At 56.1% G+C, this 22632-nt stretch overlaps 1 protein-coding gene across 4 annotated transcripts in view; it reads right to left on the bottom strand.

Annotated features, from left to right (window-relative positions):
* LOC139604627 (GDNF family receptor alpha-4) overlaps positions 1–22075 on the bottom strand; it is a 75310-nt gene extending 53235 nt beyond the window's left edge. For all 4 annotated transcript variants that reach the window (XM_071455787.1, XM_071455788.1, XM_071455789.1 and 1 more), the window contains exon 1: positions 21537–22075. In XM_071455787.1, coding sequence (XP_071311888.1) covers positions 21537–21759 — 223 coding nt within the window. In that variant the 5' untranslated portion in view covers positions 21760–22075. The remainder of the gene's footprint in view (positions 1–21536) is intronic.
* Between the last annotated feature and the right edge of the window lie 557 nt (positions 22076–22632).

Below are 22632 nucleotides of genomic sequence, written 5' to 3'. Positions count from 1 at the left end.
AGCCTGAAATACCTATTTTCTTCATCCAGCTGAAGGTCAAGGCTCAGGTATTTAAGACACAGTGCTGATAAAACACACCTGAACCTGCCTCTCCCTGCACATCAGCCAGCAGAGTCTTCCCACACACACACACATCTGGAGCCATCCCCGCTCTGTGCCAATCCATGGGCTGTGCCTTCTGCTCAATATTGAACACATTTTTGTGACTGACCTTGAAATGCAGCAGGGCCAGGGGCACTGGTCATAACTTGTCTTTCTTAAAACCCCCTGTGTTTAACTGTGTTTTCTTCTGTGCTCCTAAATCTCTCAGCTGAAGTCCCCACACTCAAAGATGTAGAAACACCTCTCCAAGCTTCACTTATTCAGGAGTTTTACTGAGATGTCCCATGTTTGGGGGCTCTGAAGGAGTTGTCAATGGGATGAGCCTGAGAGGAAAAGAGCTTCTCACAAGACATGGGAGGGAGCTGCAGTGGAGAGGAGAATCAGCCTGGACAGAAAGGGCTGAGGTAGACTTGAGAAGAGGGAATGCTCTGAGATGCTGGGGCAGCCCAAAGGGTGCAGCAAACACGAGAGAGACCTGTGGGGTCTCTGACCATGGTGGTCCCTGGCATGGCAAAGTGATGCACATCCCTTGTTTGGTACCCGGGGGAGAAGGTGGCTAAAATTCCTGGGAAATGGGTCAAAGAACAGTTCACTGCATTTATGAAAATAAACAGACTAATCAAGACCTGTATGTAATAAAAGGGTTTTTCTGTTGTTAGTCAATTCATCTTTGTCTCAGTTTGATCAACTTTTAATAATGATCCTGCAGCATTGTTCTTGTTCCCTCCTGTTCAATCAAGAAGCAAAATGGGAATGAGGAATTTCTCCTTCCAGAACACAGAGGGGATGAGGCACTGCCCCGTGTTTCAGGACAAATCCATTAAATCCCAGGATGAGCCCCTGTATCCCAGTGACCCAGCACTGAGTTACCCGGGCTGGGAGCTGCACTGACCCTGCCATGCATTTTCTCTGCTATTTAGCAGCTGTAAGGAAGAAAAACAACTGTTATTATCTTCTGGATATTTTTTTAATCCTATTCTGAACCTGTTTGTCATCACGAGCCGGAGTCAGAGGAATTCAGGCTCTGCAATGAACATGGGACAGGGATGTGGGTACTTGAAAAGAATTGTGAGGCTCTGAGTGATGTGCTGGGTACTTAATGAAGCCACCTAGAAAGGCTGACATATTTGCATTCCTGTTAAAAGAAAATAATAACAATAATTTGAGGCTGTCAGCTCTGCCCTGACAGCACTGGAAAATGCCTCTCACTTCCCCACAGACACAAAGCAGCCCCTGCTCCTGCTGTGCCTGCAGGGCTTTCAGAGAACCTGCCTGCTCTGGGACACGGCTGCTCCCTGCTGAGGATGGCCCCATCACCCCTGGGCCCCTGCACCCCTGGCCCGGGCTGGGGGCACTGCCAGCCCTGTGCCCCCTGTCCAACACCCTGCCAGCCCCATGCCCCACACCCTGCCAGCCCTGTGCCCCCTGTCCCACACCCTGCCAGCTCCATGCCCTGTGCCCCACACCCTGCCAGCCCCGCGTCCCACACCCTGCCAGCTCCATGCCCTGTGCCCCACACCCTGCCAGCCCTGTGCCCCCTGTCCCACACCCTGCCAGCTCCATGCCCTGTGCCCCACACCCTGCCAGCCCCGTGCCCCGTCCAACACCCTGCCAGCCCTGTGCCCTGTGCCCCACACCCTGCCAGCCCCATGCCCTGTGCCCCACACCCTGCCAGCCCTGTGCCCCCTGTCCCACACCCTGCCAGCCCTGTGCCTGTGCCCCCTGTCCCACACCCTGCCAGCCCTGTGCCCCCTGTCCCACACCCTGCCAGCCCCGTGTCCCACACCCTGCCAGCCCCGTGCCTGTGTCCCCTGTCCAACACCCTGCCAGCTCCATGCCCTGTGCCCCACACCCTGCCAGCCCTGTGCCCCCTGTCCCACACCCTGCCAGCCCCACGTCCCACACCCTGCCAGGCCCGTGTCCCACACTCTCCCAGCTCTGTGCCCCATGTCCCACACCCTGCCAGCCCCATGCCCTGTGTCCCACACCCTGCCAGCCCCATGCCCTGTGTCCCACACCCTGGGCCAGGGCCACGGGAGCTGCAGGGCAGGGGCTGAGGGCTGGGGCCATTCCAGGTGCTGGGATACCCCAGGTGCTCCTGCAGGGCCAGGCAGCAAAGCCCAGCCCAGGCTCCCAGCAGCAGTGTCTGTCCCCAGGGAGGGTGGCAGGGGCTCCTGCTGCCTCCACCTGCACAGCCCTGCCCTGGACCTCCCTCCCTCCATCCCCTCCTGCCTCAGGACCCTGCCCTGGCCCTCCTGCACTTTGGTATTTCAGAACCACAGCTGAGGGATCTGCAGCTGCTGGGGCTGCTGACACAACATCAAATTCTGCTTCTTTTTGCTGATGTGTGCTTTGGTTTCGAGTGTGCAGGGTCTGGGTTTTGTCCTTCCTTCCTTCCTTGGACACTCAGAGTCTCTCTAGTCAAACCTCAGCCTGCCTGGAGCATTTTCAGCATTCCCAGTGCCACCTATGACAGAGGATTTGAGGGTCATCTCTTGCTTTTCTCAGAGAAGTGACTCACTGCTCTCCCCACAATGCCACACCTGAGGTGACATGAGAGCTGCTGGGACCCCGAGGAGAGGCACAGGCTGCTGCTGCCCAGCCTGGGGGATGGCAGGCTGTGTGTCCAGCTGTGCTGGGATCCCCTCAGGATCCCCAACTGCAGCTGGGCTTTGGGCTGGGAGGGGGCTGAGCCTCCACTCCACTCTACAGAGCTCCCCCTCCACACCAGGCTCTGCAGGAGAGGCTTCACTGAGGAGAAAGGCACCAGGGAGGAAAGCAATGGTGAGAAGTAACAAGGAGAAAAGCAAAGAGAACTCTGGACTGGAAAATTTCTGCCCAACGATTGTCTCTAATAAGGTTTGACTGTGTTAATTAATTGAGATGTGCCTTGGAGAGTGGGAGCTGCTGCTGATGGAAGCCAGCCAAGAAGGAAAAAACCCTAATTTTCTCTGCAAACCTTCTGACTAGACCAGATCTCTGAGGTTTGGTGTGCCAGGCTCTGGGGAGATGGGCAGGTTTTCAGGGCCTGTGACACAGCCACAGGTAGAATTTGGCTGTCACAAACTGCCAGGGAGGGTGGCCAGGGGTGGAGGAGGACAAGGCTTTGCAGTGGGACCAAAATTGGTCATTCCCTCACACAAGCTTTGGTAATTTCCTACCTGAAGCCAAAGGTCTGCACCTTCCTTGCCTGGGTAGGAAAAAATACAGAATAAGGGTGTGTGTCATTCCCCAGAGGTTCAGGTCCCTGGCAGGGCTAAGAGCACCCCAGTCCTGTCAGCCCCAGCCCCACAGGGACACCTCTGGGACAGAGCCATGGCTGGGCCAGGACTGCAGCAGGGGCCTCAAACCAGCCCCTCCAGAGCACTGAGAGCCTGCAGAGCTGGGGCTGAGCAGCCTCCTGGGGCAGCTCCTGGGGCAGGAAACACCTCAGCCTCTGCTGGGCCTGTCCTGCAGCTTGTCCCTGGAGAAACAGAGCTCAGGTGTGCAGCCTGGGGTCACAGCCCACGGAGCACCCAGCAGGGCAGGAGCAGGGGTGCAGGGAGCACCCAGCACAGGCAGGAGCAGGGTCAGGGGTGCAGGGAGCACCCAGCACCAGGGTCAGGGGTGCAGGGAGCACCCAGCAGGGGCAGGAGCAGGGTCAGGGATGCAGGGAACACACCTCCAGAATTTGCACTGAGTTTTCCTGAGCCTTGGGAAGTGTGCTGGGAAAGATGCTCTGTGCCCTTTCCAGTTTAAAGGTCAGCTAAGGGCTGGCAGGGAGAGGACAGACCTGAGCTCTCCAGCTCTGCTCTCCTGTGATGCAGAGGAACTGCTCCCTGCTCTGAGGACTGTGGGGGCAGCAGCTTTGTGCCCTCAGCCCACCCATGGATCAGAATTCCTGGGTCTCCGAGGAGCCTCCCCCTGCCCTGCAAGAAGTGATGGATGTGGAGGAACATCCTGCAGCCCTGTGAGCTGGCAGCAGGGCACGAGCTCAGTGCCAGCACAGAAATGTCAGCTTACCCCAGAGGAAAATCCCCCCAGAACAGAGACATGTCTGGGTAGACTCAGTGTGCCCCAGGGCTCTCCTCATGTGATTTTTCCTCTTGGAAGTTTCAGCCTGGGAGCAGAAGGAATCTTTTCTATAGCTGTTCACTCTTCCTATTTTTTTACTAAAAATGTAGCTCCTTTGGTTTGGATGTTAGTGACTGCATTTAAACTTAACAGAGTAAAACCTTGCTGACAACCCTTGTAACTCCTACTACAGTTTCTAGATCAGGACTTGAGGAAATGTTGGACAGAGGTGGGTTCTGCCTGGCACAGGGTTCAGATGTGCAGGAATAAGAGATGTTGAGCCAGTTCTGGGATTCCCTCCTGTTCCCTTTGGACATGATTTCAACAGTCCTGGACAGAAACTGTCCAGCTTTCCACAGATGCTTTTTCTGCCATAAGAGGGAAATAATCAAGACTGAAACCACTTCCACTAATTGCCTGTATTTTAAATCTGAAGTGGTGCCAAGTTCCTGCTTGGAAATTGTTCAAGCAGCTGCCATCACCAGGCTCCCAGGAGGACACGGGGACTGGGGACAGGGGTCAGTCACACAGCCCATGGCAGGGATGGACCCTGGGACAGGGGTCAGGCACAGCCCCTCCTCACACCCCTCCAAGGGATGGACAGGCTGCTGTGTTTCTGCCTGTTGAACATTTTTAGCTCTGTAAAGGCTACATCATGACGTAATTTTAAATCCCAAAATAAAGCCAAAACAGAAGGCAGACACTTTGCTCCAAAAGACAAAGGAATTTAAGTCTCTGCAGAGGATGAAAGACTTGTATTTGCAGAGGAAGAGGTGGGATGAGATGTTCTCAATGACCTTTGTTTAACCCAAGAGAGCACCAGCTCACAAGGCTGGCTCCAGCCGTGGTCATTGCTGTGGGGCTCTCTGGAGCCCATGGCTGCAGAAATCATGGATGCTCCAAGCAGGGGAGGCCACAGGACTCAGGGAGAACAAGAACCAGAGGAATCGTGGTGATGAGCCCAGCTCAAGCAAACTCACCCAAAATCTAGATGTACAGCAATACCTGGTTCAGGCCCACAGAGTCACCTCCTCCTCTGGTGCCCAACTCTCCCAGGAACCCTGGGAAGCTCAATGCCCTAAACAATGAAAATACCTCAATATTTTGGAAGGTATTACACAAGGCAAGGAATTGCTCCCTGGGAGGGTGTGAGGCCCTGGCACAGGTGCCCAGAGCAGCTGGGGCTGCCCCTGCATCCCTGGCAGTGCCCAAGGCCAGGCTGGACATTGGGGCTGGAGCACCTGGGACAGTGGGAGGTGTCCCTGCCATGGCAGGGGTGGCACTGGGTGGGATTTAAGGTCCCTTCCACCCCAAACCAATCTGTGAATCTGTGATTCTTCCTTTGATATGCCAATCACTTGCTTTTCCAGCAACCCCTTTCACCAGCACACAGGCATTGGCTGCCTGGGGTATGAACAGGTAAAACCAGTAGAAATCCACCCAGAAAAAAGAAAGAGAAGGTCCCTCTTCATGAAAAAGCAGGAGGGTGAACGTGGATGTAGCAGCAAAGCTCCATGCCTCGTGTATTTCCTATTCACGTTTGCTGGCTGCTGTCCCACTGTAACTTGGCCTCAGAGAGTGCCTGTGGTGCTGGGGAGCAGGGAGAAAATGGGGTGCTGGGGAGCAGGGAGAAAATGGGGTGCTGGGGAGCAGGGAGGAATGCTGGGGAGCAGGGAGGAATGGCCAGCTCCTGGTAGGAAGTGTTTCTCTGGAGGCTGAGCTCAGCCCTGTGCTGCTGAGGCTCTGGGGTTTTACCTGCATACCCACAGAAAACCAGCCTGGACAGCATCTCTGCCTCTGGGCTGAGAGAAACACAGAATTATTGAATGGTCTGAGTTGGAGGGGCCTTCAAAGGGCATCTCCAGTCCAGCCCCTGCAATGAGCAGGGACATCTTCAACAGCATCAGGTTGGTCAGAGCCCCAGAGCCCAACCTGGCCCTGAGCATTTTCAGGGCTGGGGCAGCCAGGGCCTCTCTGGGCACCCTGTCCCACACTGCCCCTGGCTCTGGGGGCTGTTTCACCCCTCAGCAGCGGCTCTGGCCTCATCCCAGCCGTAGATGTGCTGGCCTGAGCCACGTAGCTGTGGCTGAGGAGGTGACACAGGTGTCTGTGTGTGTGTCCCCACTGGGAACCTGCTCTACACTAAAGATGCTTTGGCATTAATGTGTAAATTAAAGTACGACTGCAATAATAGTCAAAAGGGAGCCCAAAAGAGAACAGAGAAGATTGATTATGTGCATATTTTAAGTGCTTTGTGACTGTGAATGTTTATCTGAAAAATAAGAGTGAACGAGCAGCACTGATGCTACAAATAAAAATAATAAAGGGAAATACATCTATTTTATTATTAAATTATAGATTAAAATAGGAAACAAGGGGGAATATAGAAACATATATCTCTTTGTGGAGGCTTTCTGTAACAATCATCATAAAATAACACAGCAGTACCTGACAGCTTAAATAAAGACAGGAGCTGAGGCTCCTATCTACACATTTATCTCCTCTGATCCAGACAGGGTAAAGAGGCATAAAAGGCTGGGATAATAACATCTTCCCTGCACACCAGCTCCCAAACGATAGGCAGATTTTATACTCGGTTACTCCACATAATGTCAACATTGTTAGAAAACAAAAGCACCATGAAGGAACATCTTTTTCCCTCCTCTCTTTCACCCTCTTTTCCCTGTGATCTATCGCTCTGAGATTTCTGTGCAATGCACAAAGGGGCAGATCAGAAGCTCTGCTGCCCTGGATTTGTGGGGCAGCAGCACCAGAATGAAGGGAAGGGGCAGTGAGGCTCAGATGGGAGCACAGCACTCAAACTCAGGGGAGCAGAGGAAGCACCAGGCCGGTCCCCTAAGCCCTGCCCAGGGTGACGGGGGCTGCTGGAGCCAGCTCTGGAGCCCTCCTGCCCAGGCAGGTCCCCTAATCCCTGCCCAGGGTGACGGGGGCTGCTGGAGCCGGCTCTGGAGCCCTCCTGCCCTACCCTGTGCCCCACACACAATGTGGATGCACGGAGCTGTCCCTGTGTCCCACCCGAGCCAGCAGCCCAGGGAGGCACGCACTGGCCTGGGGCTGGAGCTGACAAATGGCCTTGGCACAGCCAGGTGCTCCCTGTTCCCCAGGCTCTGTCACCAAGAGGGACTCAAACCCTGGGAGCTTCTCCCTGAGCCTGCTCTTTCCCCAGTTCCCCTCATCCCCAACAGTGATTCCTGCTGCCCCTGAGCGATTCCCCCACACCCTTGGCATGTCCAAGGTGACACCACAGCAAGAAAACACAACCTGGAGGTTCCTGCAGCAAGCCACCCACAGTCCTGAGGGAAAACACTCACCTGGTGTCACAGCACACATCACAGATGAGATAGCCACGATACCCAGAGCCTTGCCACACAATTTCAGAAAGATTTAACACACACACAGTAACACCACCACATCACTTCAGAAGGCCTCAAGGATCTGCCCTTTTTGTTCTCCAGCCCAGCCTTTCATCCCCTCATGTTCACACATCACACCTGTGTGCCCTCTGCTCCCTCTGTGCTTGCTCAGCACACCTGGGCCCTCCATGGCTGTCAGTGCTGCTCACCTGGGCCCTCCATGGCTGTCAGTACTGCTCACCTGGGCCCTCCATGGCTGTCAGTGCTGCTCACCTGTCCTGCACAGCTGCACCCACTGGCCATGAGGCTCACCCCACTGCCCATGTGCCTGCAGCCTGGCACAAACAAGCAGCACTCTGAAAGCAGCTGGGTTCCTGCACCTCCTTCCACACACACCTTTCTGCTCTGAACTAACCCTTCCACAGTGGGCAGCATGAGCAGCTCGTTCCCATTTCCAAAGTTTGTGGGATCTGAGCTTCTCCTGAAACTTCTCATCCAACAAGGGCTTGGAGCAAGCTGGGCTGGTGGAAGGAGTCCCTGCCTGGCGAGGGGGTGGAAGGAGATGAGCTTTGAGATCTCTTCCAGCCCAAACCATTCCTTGAGTCTGTGATTCTGTCTGATCGGCCCAGGGGGGACAGACCGACACACACAAGATTCATCTTCTCAGGGAAACACAGCTGGAAGAACAACACAATTAAATTGTTTACCTTTACTTGGATCAAGGTGTTAATTCTTCCCAGCCTGAAGGGTTTTCTCCAGGGACACCTCTATTTGCTCAGCTAGTTTGCTATAAGACAGAGCTCTTGGAACTTACTTGAGAAGAGGGGCAAACATCTTGGCAGCAGCAACCCTTATTTTTCCTGAAGGATTTACTTTGGGGTCCCAGCACAATGGAGGGTGACAATAGGAGTGGCTGTCCAAGCTGGACGTGGAGCCAACCCCTCGGAGAGGGGAGCCCCAAACTCCTGCCTGGCCCAGCTCCATCCCAGGGGGAACAGGAGCTCTGTGCTGGCAGGGAACACTGGGTGTGAGGGACCAGGACTGCCCTGGGGCAGGGCAGGAGCAGGAGCAGGAGCCACAGGCAGAGCTCAGGGTCACCAGAGCCAGCTCCAGCCCAGGGGGAACAGGAGCTCTGTGCTGGCAGGGGACACTGGGTGTGAGGAACCAGGACTGCCCTGGGGCAGGAGCAGGAGCAGGAGCAGGAGCCAGCTCCCTGCAGGAGCCATGGGCAGAGCTCACCCAGAGCCAGCTCCAGCCCTGAGCCCTCCCAGCTGCAGCATCCAGTGGCACAGAGGCCGAGCAGCACCTCCTTCCCTTGGGTATTCACACCAATCTGGGATGTTCTGGGGAAGGGGGAGAGCTGTGGGCAGCCCTGGGCTCCCAGTGCTGCAGGCAGCAGGGTGACCCCTCTGCCTGGTGAGAGGAATAGCAAATTTGTCTTTCCAAACAAGCTGTGGGGCTGCTGGGAGATAAAACCAGCACTGGGAGATAAAAGAAACAATGGGAAGGATTCCACTGATTGATGAATGGGAAAAGATATTTGCTTTAATAAATAAACTTTAGGTTTGCTGATAAATGAAATTAGACCTTGAGAGATGAAAGAAACAATGGGAAGAAAAACCCCTACAGTCCATAAGAATTAAAAATTAAAAGGGAGGGTTATACTTATATATTAGAGAGTTATATAAATATTAGAGGGAAATCTTTGAGAAATCTTTGGTATCAGGTGTTTTGGGAAGTCTCAAGTACCTCAGAAATGGGGAAAGAGAGAAGGGAAATGTGGCTGGAAATTGGGATGAAAAGGAGGCTGCATCCTCCAAAAATGTGAGATCCCAGGGGAATGCCCCATGGCCTCTCCCTTTATTGGAATAAAGCCAAAAAGGGACTCCTCTGTCTCCTTTTTGGACATAAACCTCTTGTGTTTGTGGATTAATTTTCCTACCACTGGTGACACTGCTGTGTCCCAAAGGCCACACGGGGACAGTGTGTTCAACACCCTTGTTTAACTCATGGGTGCACCCAGGACCTGCAGATCCCACACAGCCATGCACTGGTTGCTCCTCATGCCTATGACTCACAACTCCCCTGAAAAAATTCATCAAGCCTCAAGGATAACTCAGACTGAGACCCTGCAACTTCTTTTTCCATTATAAATGAGAAAGAAAAATAGCCTAAACATTTCACTCCTAATACTCAAAACTTTTTCCTCCAGTGCTTCACACTGTTGCTGTCTGCCCTCCCCTCCCTGTCGTGCAGGAGTGTGACTAATCCTCCTCTTCCCCTGGCACTGGAACCTTGCAGGTATTTATAGAGTGTGATCGTGTTCTCTCCTGTGCCTTTCTTCCCTCTGCAGCTCTGGATGAGCCAGGCACCAGCCCAGGCATCTCTCCCGTGCCTTGCCTTGCTCTGTGAGGCTGTGCTCGCTGCAGTGCAAGGCAGGAGAGGCTTTTCCTGCTGGAGAGGCCATGGCAGGGCTCACAGAGGGCTCACAGAGGCCATGGCAGGGCTCACAGAGGGCTCCCAGAGGGCATGGCAGGGCTCACAGAGGGCTCCCAGAGGGCATGGCAGGGCTCACAGAGGGCTCCCAGGGCTCACAGAGGCTCTGCAGGGAGCTCCTGGTGGCCTGGCCCAGGGCTGGCTCTGTGTGCTCTGGGTGTGCTCACACCTGCCAGACCTGCCTGCTCCCCTAAATCAGCCAGTGTCATCACCTGCCCTGTGTCAGCTCTGTGTCACAGCCAGTGTCACAGCCAGTGCCATCACCTGCTCTGTGTCACAGCCAGTGTCACAGCCAGTGCCATCACCTGCCCTGTGTCACAGCCAGTGCCATCACCTGCCCTGTGTCAGCTCTGCCACAGCCAGTGTCACAGCCAGTGCCATCATCTGCTCTGTGTCATAGCCAGTGCCCTGCCAGTGCCATCACCTGCCCTGTGTCACAGCCAGTGCCATCACCTGCCCTGTGTCAGCTCTGCCACAGCCAGTGTCACAGCCAGTGCCATCATCTGCTCTGTGTCATAGCCAGTGCCCTGCCAGTGCCATCACCTGCCCTGTGTCACAGCCAGTGTCACAGCCAGTGCCATCACCTGCCATCTCATGTCACAGCCAGTGCTCTGCCCTGGGGCTGGGGCAGCAGAAAGGGAGCTGGGAGATGGATGTGGGGGCTAAAGAGATGAAGCTGAAACGTTTGTCCAGCAGGATCTGGGGGCTCCTGAGCAGCAGGCAGGGCTGGCTGGCAGGGGAAGGGTGGTCTCAGTGCTCTGTCTCCCTCACTGAGCCCAGCAAAGCCAAGGTGCAGGTGCCAGGGGCCAGAGCTGCCCCAGCCAGGCTGGTAAACTCTGCCCTCCTGCAAACAGAGAGCCCCTCTCACACCGGCTGGGAATGGTCCTTGCCCTTGTGAGCAGGGCCAGGACAGGACTGGCTGGCCATAATCAACCTCTTCAGGGACTTTAACAGTGGGACAAGCAATTCCTATGGCCCCAAATGCTCCTGGGCTCTGGGAGGCCTCTGTGGGCCCCAGAGGAGGCACCAACTCCACGCAGCTCCAACCACCATTAGGGCTAGAGCCATCAGGTCTGTGAAACACAAGTTTCTCACTGGATTTCTTTCTTTCTCTTTAACCATGGCAAAATATGTTCCCTGGGGAAATTTGGGCTTTGGAAGTAGAAAAACAAAACACTAAATAGTGTTTTCATCTTGTTTTCTTTATCTTTAATTTCTTTAGTTGTATAGATTGAAATGATGGGTCCCTGACTTCTCCACATCAGCTGCTCCTTGGAGGACCAGGGGAACTTGCTGGGGTTGGCTGGGTTCATCTCACTGATCAAGGAAAGAGCCAGAGGTGTCATGGGGATTGGCTTTGAAGCCCTTGGAGGTAACACCAACCTGCAGAGAGGAGCAGTGTCCCTCCAGGCCTGCCAGCTTCTCCTCTCGGTTGAAAGGAGAAGTTCAGAAGAGCAGGTGAAAACCAGGTGGGGTGAAACCCATTTCCTGCAGCCTCTGGGACCTGTCTGGTGTGTGGCCAGGGGACAAGTGAGAGACAGGTTCCATTTCTCCTCCTGTCCAAGGTGTCCCTCTGAGAAGGCCATTTTCTGTTTTCTTAATAAAAGCAGATAAAACAGAAGAGGAACATCTGCGGCTTCATTTTAGTCCTCATTTTTCTTCCCCTGGAATTATACTTAATAAGCATTTCATTTTCCACTTGCTATCTTTTATTTCAAATTTTACTGTTCCTGATCTGTCATTGTTGTTCGAAAGTCAAACTGTACTAAAAGCCCAATATTTTTCTGGGAAATGAGCTGCAGCTTTCCATCCTGCCCTGAGCAGAGCACCCCAGCCCCAGTGCAGGGCAGGATCCCTCTCCCTGTGCATCCCTGGGATGGGGGAAGGTTTGCAGAGCTCTTCACTTCACCTTGGTCCTGCTGAGGAAGAGCTCAGTGGGCTCAGTGCCCAGGCAGGGGCTGCTGGAAGCCACCTTGTTCCTGATCCCACCTTGGAGTTTGCTGCTGGCCACAAACACAAATATCCCAGGTCAAACACTGCTGGTTCTGCTGCACAAGAATTCCCCTGCTTTAAAAATATCCTGATTTTACACCTGGATGCAGAGAGTTGGCATCATTATCCAAAACCTGAGACCCAGACACAGATGCTGCAATTCCTCATCCCATGGGACAGACTCACCCTGCAGATTAAACACTTCTGGGGGAGTTCACTGCATTCCTTCTTGCTCTTTGGGTTTTTAAAATTCCTGTTTGTTAGTTTGTTTTTTCCTCCAGCCCTTCCATTATGATCAAAACTTACCGGTAATGCAATAGCCCCTAATGACCTCAATTAGAGCTCTGGAGCCCTGGAGTCAGGTAGTTAATTACTCACAGGCTTTCCAGCACACAGGAGGGCTCTCAGAGCTCCCCATCCTGCACGCCCCTCTCCCAGCTCCTGAATTCCTGTCAATTCCTGTCACCATGGGAAGCTCCCCCTGCACCTCCTGTCTGACACCTCAGGAGCCTCTTCTCTTCCACATCTCACCTCCAGAGCAGAATCTGCTCAGAACCTTCTCCAGCATTCCCTTCCCAAATCCTCTGGCCCTGACAGAGAACTCCGGTAGTGCAAGTTCAGCAAAGTTCCCAAACAGCAGGAGAGCCTCTAGAGCTGCATCCTGCAGGAGGTTCCTCACCTCAAGACATTTCCTTTCAACATCACAAAAAGGAGACAAGATTTCTAACTGGACAGGGAAAATCAGCATATTCCCAGGGAATGGGGTCCCCAAGCACTTTTGGGGAGTTCCTCAGGGCAGCACTTTTGGTTTAGGGTTTGCTGATTCTCCAAAGCCTGGCGAGTCCTCCAGTGATCCCATCAGCCCTCTAAGGGTAAACTGGCTCTTCTCCCTTCAGGTCATTTGAAATCAAAGCTTTTATTAACAGAACCACAGAACCTCTTAGGTTAGGAAATACCTCTGAGATCACAGAGTGCAACATTTCAGTTTCTCCTGCAGCAGTTCCCTGCCAGGCAGCAGACAAGAGGTGTGAGCCCTCGGTCTTGCCCGAATTTGGGGCGCTCAGGGTGAGGGGTGAGAGCCCCAGCATGGTCTGTTCTGAGGGCATTGCATTCCTCCCCCACAGCTGGAGCTCCTCCTCATGCCAGCTCCCTGTGCACACACCTCTGTCACCTCTGTCACCTTGGGGGTTTCTCCAGGCTCTGAGCACCACGACCCCCGAGCACTTTTCCCACACTGAAGGAAAGCTCTGTGCTCACCCAGGGATTTTTTGTGTCCCCTGTGACAGCAGCCCAAGGTGAGCACTTTGTCTCTCAAGCAGCCTACTGGGTTATTTTCTCTTACCAAGGGGAAGAAACAAGACAAATGTCTTGGAAGGAGGGAAAAATGTACCGTGAAATTGCTGTAACTCGTGTCAAATCAACTAACCTTGCAAGGAGGAGTGAACTCCTCAGCAGCAGGAGACACTCAGCACACTCAGCCTCACCCAGGGCTCACACAAACAGGTAAATGCCCTGGGCTCTTCCCAGCCCCGAGGCTTCAGCATGCAGGGCTGCTCTCCTCCCCACTCACACACAACAACACCATGTCCCCTCCTTTGGCTCTTCCCAATCTCCAGGATTCAGCATGCAGGGCTGCTCTCCTGCCCACTCACTCAAACACCAACACCATGTCCCCACCTTTGGCTCTTCCCAGCCCCGAGGGTTCAGCATGCAGGGCTGCTCTCTTCCCCACTCACACACACCAACACCATGTCCTCACCTTTGGGGAATTCAGCATGCAGGGCTGCTCTCCTGCCCACTCACACACACCAACACCATGTCCTCACCTTTGGGGAATTCAGCATGCAGGGCTGCTCTCCTGCCCACTCACACACACACCAACACCATGTCCCCTCCTTTGGTTCTTCCCAATCTCCAGGATTCAGCATGCAGGGCTGCTCTCCTGCCCACTCACACACACATCAACACCATGTCCCCACCTTTGGGGAATTCAGCATGCAGGGCTGCTCTCCTGCCCACTCACACACACCAACACCATGTCCTCACCTGCAGCCCTGCTCACAGAAGGTTCCAGGGGCTTCTGTCACCCCCAGCCCTGTGAGAGCTCTTTAAGGTGCCCAGTGCTGCTCACACCAGCTGCAGGGCACTGCAGGATCCAGCTGCTGCCTCCCTGCAGGCTGCAGGGGCTGGGGCAGCACAGCTGAGCTCCCTGGGCAGCTGCATGGGCAGGGAGGGGACAGCACAGGGGAACACAGAGGGGACAGCACAGGGAACAGGGAGGGGACAGCACAGGGAACAGGGAGGGGACAGCACAGGGAACAGGTACTCTGATCCAAAAGCTGTTTACCCAAAGCCACACACAGGTGAGCTGTGAGCCTCCTCCTGGGTTTCCTCACTGGAGCAGCTCTGAGGAAGGGCGGGTGGGTTGGCTGCAGGACAAACCATGGCATCTACAGCCAGCCCTTTGGAGCTGGGGTGCAGTGATGGGGATGCAGAGCACTCAGCCATGGAACCCTGGGATGGTTTGCTCTGGTAGGAACCTCAAAGCTCATCCTGATGGGGATGCAGAGCACTCAGCTCTGGGATGGTTTGGTCTGGAAGGGACCTTAAAGCTCATCCTGTTCCATCCCTGCCACGGGCAGGGGCACCTTCCCCTGGGCTGAGCAAGGGACAGAAAGACATTCCAGTTGTCATCACGGTGCAGGTGATGCCTTTGGGGGATCCAATTAGAGCAGCAAGAGGAAAAAATAAAACACAGTGTTCAATAAAGGCTGCAACAGTTAAATAAGGTGGAGGTGACACTTAGGGGGGTCCAGTTTAGGCAGCAGGAGGGAAAAAAATGAGCAAAGTGTTCAATAAAGACTACAACAGTAAAAGAAGATGAATTGAGAAATTCAAACCTCTTTATAATTGATTTGACTGTTTATGTAAAATTCTCACGGACAGGACCACATGAACTCTGCAGAGTGGTGTTCCAGACACCGTGTTTGCTCAAAACAAGAATTCACAGCCACGTTCCAAGTGAAGGCTCCCTCCCCACGAGGCTGTGGCTGCCCCGTATTTCCTTTGCTCTGATTAATCGAGGAGGATGGGATTTCCCAGGAGGCACCAGCCAGCCTCATTCGATGCACAGCTGAAAGCAAAGCCTGAGTATTTTGCAGAGGTGGAGTCCACTCCAGCACCTCTTTAGGCACCCTGGAGCTCTCTCAGGACCTGTCCTGAGCACTGGCTGGGTCCAGCTCAGCTCTGAGGCCCCAGAGCCCTCAGGCCATGCAGGGGCTCCCTGAGCTGCCCCTCGCTGTCTGTCTGGAGCTGGACTGGCCCCTGGGCACTTCCACCCCTCCTGCAGCCAGGGCAGCCCAGGTCCCTGGAGGCACAGCAGGGCTGATCCCCCGAGCAGGGTGGGCTGCACTCAGCCAGCAGCACTGCAGGTGGGGCCTGGCCCAAACTGGGTGCCTGCCTTCCTTTCCATTGTACCAGTAACAGGAGGCGAGGAGGGAAAACCCAGCAGCCTCTCAAGGCTTAACTCACAGCCCGTTAGCATCTGGAGCTGCTTAAGCTCCCATCCCAAAGTGCACTGCCACCCCCTTGGGGCAACAAAGAGACGCCTGAGTTTGGAGGTGTTTGAAAGATGAGCAATTTGATCCTCCTTTTGGAAGAAGCACCAAGAAATCTGTGCCATTCCTTTCCCCTCCAAAGCCAGCTGGCTGCACTTGTGTGTCAGAGCAGCCCTCGGAGCCATATGTCACCAGCAGAGGGGGAGGGCTGCAATAACTCTGCTCGGTGGGGACAGGTACCACAGACAGGCTTTGCCACTTGGATCCCATAAATCAACCACAGCACAACTGCTCTCACTGCATCTTTCATGCAAACTGCTTTCCAGATGGATTTGCATAGAAAGAGAAAAATAGAGAGCCCCAGAATAATTTAAATTGGAAAAGCCCTCTAAGTTGGAAAAGACCACAGAGTCCAACCATTCCCCAGCACTGCCAGGGCCACCCCTGCCCCTGTCCCCAAGGGCCACATCAACACAGCTGTGAAATCCCTGCAGGGATGGGGACTCCAGCCCTGCCCTTTCCATGAGGAATGTCCCCAGTGCCCACCCTGAGCTCCCCTGAGGCCGTTCCCTCTGCTCCTGTCCCTGTTCCCTGGGAGAAGATCCCAAATCCCCCCGGCTGTGCCCTCCTGGCAGGAGCTGTGCAGAGCCACAAGGGCCCCCTGAGCTTGGAGGGGACACCTTGGAGGAAGGAGATGGATTCACATGATGAGAGATGAGGCTTGAGAGTGACAGGACCTGGCCAGAGCAGTTCTGAGCTGGAGAATATTTATCCAACACAACAGGACACAGGGAAGAGCTTTGCCCCATGAGGACAGTGGGGTTTGTTCTGTGTCTCTGGGGTCCCCATCCCCTCCAGCTCCTGCTGCAGGCAGCCACAGCCCAGAGCCCCAGCAGCTGCTGCCAGGGGGCAGAGCACAGGGCATGGGCAGGCTCTGGGGACAGCACAGACCTGGGGTGAGCAGGATCCCACCCCAGGGCAGGGACACCTGTGCCTCTGCTGGGGGATGAAGGGCCCCAAGGACATCTGCAGCTGGGGCACCAGCTCACCACAGTCACAGAACAGTTTGGGTTGGAAGGGACCTTTTAACATTCATTTAATCAAAAATCCCAGTCACAGACTGGTTGGAATGGAAGGGAATTTTCCAAGAGCAGAGACATCTTCCACCAGAGCAGGCTGCTCACAGCCCCACCCAGCCTCAGCCTGGATGCTCCCAGAGATGCTTGGCAACACCCATGAGGACCACGGCCTCTCTCAGCACCCACCAAGCTCACTGCAGCTCAGCCAGAGCCAGCTGTGCCATCACCTGCTACCAGCCCAGGTCCTGCATGGCTCACAGGTGATTTAAATGTGATGTGACCTTCCTGCAGACTCCTTTTCCATCCTTGTGGCACTCCCAGCTCCTCCTTGCCCAGGATGGACGGCGGCTCCCCCTCTGGAGCCCTCTGTGTGAGGCAGCGCTGGGTCCTTTCCTGCAGCCCCACAGCCCTGCCCAGTCACACAGGCTGGGCTCTCCTGCCTGTCCCCCTGCAGGAGCAATCACCAGCCCTGGTTCCAGCTCCCAGCAGCTCCTCAGGCGCCCCCTCCCACCAGGAGCTCCCAGGCTGCTTTCCCAGGAGAGCGGAGCCCAGCAGGGATGGGCCCAAGGCAGGGGCTGAGCTCTGCCAGCCCTCTCCTCTCAGCCTGGAGAGGCTCTGCTCCCCTGCCACCAGAGCGGATTCTGACAGAGGCTTTTGAAACAAGGGAGCTGTTCTGAGCTGAAGATTGACAGGAACAAGCTTGCCATAGTTTTGTTCCTTTTTATTTTTTCAGTGAAGTGTGTTCTTCTGAAAAAAAAAATTCTTCTAGCAGGAGAACTACCTTTCAATTTGTCCTCTCTCACTTTGGGGTTGAGAAGAAAGAGGTCATTTATATTTTTTTAAGGAAGGAAAAGGAATATAAAGTCCACTAGAGGGAAAAAGAAATCATGAATATCTTGGTAGCAGGGTATTTTTATCAAAAGGTGGCAAACTTTAGAGACATTAGAAGTCATGTTTTAAAATGACCAAGTGGAAAGTTATAAAAATGAACAAGTCTTGTGTGAAAATGATGAAGGGAATTTCAGGCACAATAGAAATCATCTGTGAAAATTGCCAGGAGAGCAGGGAAGACATTTCTGTCTCCAAAAGCAAAATAAAATGCTATTCACAGTAATTCATACTAATTATTAGCCTTAAGTAGTACTAATTTTTACCCAGCAATAATTACTATTTAAGGCTCCAGAGCTCTGGAAAAAAGATTTTCTGGGTGGGGTAAGGTCCTTGCAGAGCAATCTGCACAGCATTAGTGGGCAGCCTGTTGAGGGAGAAGTTTTATTTCTCCTCTGCACCAACACGGACAGACGTAAATATCACATTTCTGTTGATGCAAATAACGGATTGCTCCCATCAAAACTGACAGAGCCACGCATTAAGGAGAGTTTCCCTCTCTCTCACACACAGGTGCATTTTCAAGAGATTTTTTCTGCTTTTTCCCCAGGATCTGAGTTCACAAACCAGGTGAAAATCTGCCAGAAACTCCCATGTTTGATGGGATCTCTGCAGAACCCGTGGCAAACCCAGGCCAGGAGCCCTGCAAGTGTTTGATGGGATCTGTGAGGAACCAAACCCAGGAGCCCTGCAAGTGTTTGATGGGATCTGTGAGGAACCAAACCCAGGAGCCCTGCAAGTGTTTGATGGGATCTGAGAGGAGCCTGTAACAAACCCAGGAACCCTGCAAGTGTTTGATGGGATCTGTGCGGAGCCAGAGCCAAACCCAGGAACCCTGCAAGTGTTTGATGGGATCTGTGCAGAGCCAGAGCCAAACCCAGGAACCCTGCAAGTGTTTGATGGGATCTGTGAGGAGCCAAACCCAGGAACCCTGCAAGTGTTTGATGGGATCTGTGAGGAACCAAACCCAGGAACCCTGCAAGTGTTTGATGGGATCTGTGCGGAGCCAGAGCCAAACCCAGGAACCCTGCAAGTGTTTGATGGGATCTGTGCAGAGCCAGAGCCAAACCCAGGAACCCTGCAAGTGTTTGATGGGATCTGTGAGGAGCCAAACCCAGGAACCCTGCAAGTGTTTGATGGGATCTGTGAGGAACCAAACCCAGGAACCCTGCAAGTGTTTGATGGGATCTGTGCGGAGCCAGAGCCAAACCCAGGAACCCTGCAAGTGTTTGATGGGATCTGTGCAGAGCCAGAGCCAAACCCAGGAACCCTGCAAGTGTTTGATGGGATCTGTGAGGAGCCAAACCCAGGAACCCTGCAAGTGTTTGATGGGATCTGTGAGGAACCAAACCCAGGAACCCTGCAAGTGTTTGATGGGATCTGTGCAGAGCCTGTGCCAAACCCAGGAACCCTGCAAGTGTTTGATGGGATCTGTGCTGCTCAGCTGCTCACAGGTGTAGCCCTGTGTCCTTGTCAAATTAATTACACTCTTTATATGTACCTCTATCAGTGCTTCCTGGAGCCCTGATTTTCCATAAGGTCTTCCTGAAAGCTTCAGCACTGCCCTGTGAGTGGGATTTCTGTTCAGGTAAATACAGGGGACACCCCAGCAGCCATGAGCTTCCCCCAGTTCATGTCCCTTGTCCTCAGGGGTGGCACTGCCATCAGGGTGGCTGCTGGGGGACAGCTCAGGGAGCTGATCTGGCTGGAAAGCAGCTGAGGATAATAAAAACACTGTTCAGCTCTGCAAGCTGCCTGCTCCGGGCCACGCTGTGTGCTTGTGCCAGCAGGAAGCTGGGATCTCCATCCAGGCTGGCTGGTGGTGATACTGCCATCAGGAGAGCCCTGATCTCACCAGGAACTGCCTCCTGCAGCCAGGATCATCCCAAAATTGCCACAGGGGGACACATCAAAGGCGAGGAGCTCGCACTGCTGCCCACTGGGATGAAGCTGGGAATTGCCAGGCTTGTCCCTGCCCTCTCCAGCCCTGCACCCTGGATCCCTGCAGGGGATCCCAGGCACATCTCCATGTCCATCCCCAACACAAACATCCAAAAATACCTAGGGAAAAGGCTGAGGGTGCCCAGGAGCTTCTGCTGGGGTGGTGCTGTGCCTGCAGGGGTGAAAAGGTCCCCCTGGACCAGAAGGGCAAAGGGTGACCAGCAGCTGATGGCTTTGCTGCGGCGTGGAGCAGAGGTGACAAGTGTATCCCTAACACCTGTCCCCTATTCCCAGCGGCACTGCCGACAATGGGACTGGCCATTTGCTCCTTTCTCTAAGCCACTTTCTCTAGAGAAATCGATCAGCCCACCAGCCAGTCAATCAGGCAGTCAATCAATGAGGGAGCCAATCCGAGCCGCTTGGAAAACGGATCCTGCCGAGACCGGGACTCGCACCCGAGCCTCGAGAGCCTCAGGGAAAAGCTGCAGCCCTGGGGCAGCCTGAGCCCACCCAGCCCGGGCACAGCCCCTGCCCCGGGCTGGAGGAGCGGCCATCCCGGCCATCCCGGCCATGCCGTGCCGTGCCGTGCCCCGGGCACTCCCAGCCCCGGAGCGAACCGAGCCCTGCTGAACACGGCCGGGCCCTGCTGGGGGGTCGGATGTGCCCCCATCCCCACCTTTGGGACCTGGAAGGGTTGCTGCTGCTGACATCTAGTGACAGGAGAGCCGGCACGGGGAGCCACCTGGAGCTCCGGCAGAGCCTGCCCACCGCAGGAGAACCAGCCCGGTCCTGCCCGGGGCTCGGTCCTGCCCGGGGCTCGGTCCTGCCCAGGGGTTCAGTCCTGCCCGGAGCTCTCTGTCCTGCCCAGGATCTCTCGGTCCTGCCCAGGATCTCTCGGTCCTGCCCAGGGGCTCGGTCCTGCCCAGGAGCTCGGTGCTGTCAGGATCTCTCTGTTCTCCCCAGGAGCGGGACTCCAGCGGGATCGAGTTCCGGGCGCCCCACGATGTCCCAGCCACTTTCAGTCCCCCCAAGACCTTTTCCTCCTGCAGTGGCACCCGAAGAGAACAGGCACATCCTATTCCCAGCCTCCCCACAGCCCTTCCTGGTCTATTTAAGCACGGGCTCAATGTTGGCTTTGGTGCCTCATCGGAGCACAGGGAGGGGACAGAATGCCCCAAGGGGAGGAGCTGCGGTGGCACCCGGGCATCCCCAGCCGCTGCCGGGGGCTGCAGCCCCTTCACCCCCGTTCCCTTCCTCCAGGGCCGCGGGAGCCCCGGGAATCGCGCAGAGACGCGGCCGCTCCGGGCTGAGCGGAGGGAGGGAGGATGCGAGCGGGATGCCCAAAGCACGGGAGCACTCGGGGACAGCGGCTGCCAGCCACGCCAGGGGACGAGGGCAGCCACGGGGGTGGGGGAACCTCTGTGGCGCTCACTGCCCGCTCTCGGTGCAAGAACAAAGCGCTGAGCTGGGTTCGGGGGGCGTGAGGGAATCGCAGCCCGGAGCCCCGAGCGCAGCCCGGCAGACTCGCGGCTGGCTCGGGCTGTGACAGAGCGGTGACAGAGCTGGGGCTGCCAGCCCGCACACGCTGCCCCAAACCCCCGCACACCGGGGCATTCCCGGCGCCGTGCAGAACCTGCCTCCCCTGCAGCGCAGCCCCTCCGAGCCCTGTGCCCCGACAAGCGCTGAATGCGCGGGGCACATCTGGGCATCCCCGCGGCAGCAGGACCATCCGAGCACAGCAGCGAGCCCAGCTCGGCTCCAGAGCAGAGGAGGCACCAGAAAGCCGATGGATGAGCACGGAGTGGCGGAATGGTTCGGGCTGGAAAGGACCTTCCCGAGCATCTCGTTCCGATCCCCCTGACACGGGCAGCGACACCTTCCAGGAGCCCGGGCGGCTCCAAGCGCGTCCAGCCCGGCCTCGGTGCAGCCAGCCGGGCTCATCGCCGCTCCCGGAGCGCTGGGAAGCGGAGCCCCCTGCCCGGGGGTGCCCGCCATGCCCCCCAGGCGAGCCCGGCAGAAAGTTGTGCCCCGCTGGCCCGCGCCGCGCTACTCACCCAGGAGGATCAGGGTGCCGAAGCAGAGGATGCCCCTCATCCTCCCGCTGGGCTCGGCTCGGACCCCCGGCCCGGCCCGGCGCGGCTCGGCGCGGCTCGGCGGTGCCGGAGGATGCGCGGAGGGCTGGGCAGGGCGGAGGGAGGGGGGCGGCCCCGCGGCCCGGCCCGGCCCCCCCGGCCCGAGCGCTGCCCCGGCCCCGGCCCCGCTCCGGGCCCGGGTCATGCCCGCAGCCGCGCCGGGCCCCGCGGGCTGGCGGCCGCCCCCCGCGCCATGCTCCGCCGAGGGGCCGCCCCGGGCCGGCCGCTGGGCTTTTATGCGGGTGGATTAGTTAATTGTCCTTTCTTCTTATTACGATTTTTTGTCCTTTGTTTGTTTTTGTTTGTTATTTTTTCCCCTTGTGGTGTGTTTTTCTGTTTTGTTTTCTCCGCCTCTCTCAGCACGGAACTCGCGGCGGGCGCAGCTCCCCGTGCCCGAGCACCGGGGCAGCCTCGCCGCCTTCCCCGGGCCGCCCCCGCCCGCCGCGGCCCTGGGGAGGGGCTTGGGGCCCGGCCCCCGCTCCTCCTCCTCCTCCTCCTCCTCCTCCTCCTCTCCGTCTCCGCATCCCGGCTCCGCATCGCCGTCCCCGCATCCCGGCCCCGGGCGGGGGTTCTCTCTCTCATCTCCTGCACCCGTGCCTTGGGCATGGCCCTTGCACCCTGCAAGCCCCGGGCTGCCTTCTGCCTCCCCGCTGCCCTCCTGGAGGTCCCGGCATCTCTCTCCTCCTGCCAGCCCTCCCGTTCGGATGGAAGCACCGGCCTCATCGCCTTGGGGATGTGTCCTGCTCCCGGCTGCTGTTGGCAGTGACACTGCCCTGAACGCTTGGGCCACGTCCTAACCCCCTCCCGGCCGCGGCACCTTCCAAAATCCCCTGGCACATGATGACCTCCCAGTTCTCCTCCAAAACCCTCTGTAAATTCGGGTGATGTGCTTCCATGACTTCCCGTCCAGCTTCCACACCTCCTTCACCCTGGTGCACTGCTCTCTCCCACCATTCCCTGCTGCTTCCCCCAGCTCTGATCCCCACGGCCCAGCAAGTGACCCTGCATTAGGGAGCAG

The sequence above is a fragment of the Agelaius tricolor genome, unplaced genomic scaffold, assembly GCF_023055355.1.
Source record: "Agelaius tricolor isolate 1412-34295 unplaced genomic scaffold, bAgeTri1.0.p SCAF_54, whole genome shotgun sequence".
NCBI lineage: Eukaryota > Metazoa > Chordata > Aves > Passeriformes > Icteridae > Agelaius > Agelaius tricolor.
This window is presented reverse-complemented; position numbering and strand designations above follow the sequence as displayed.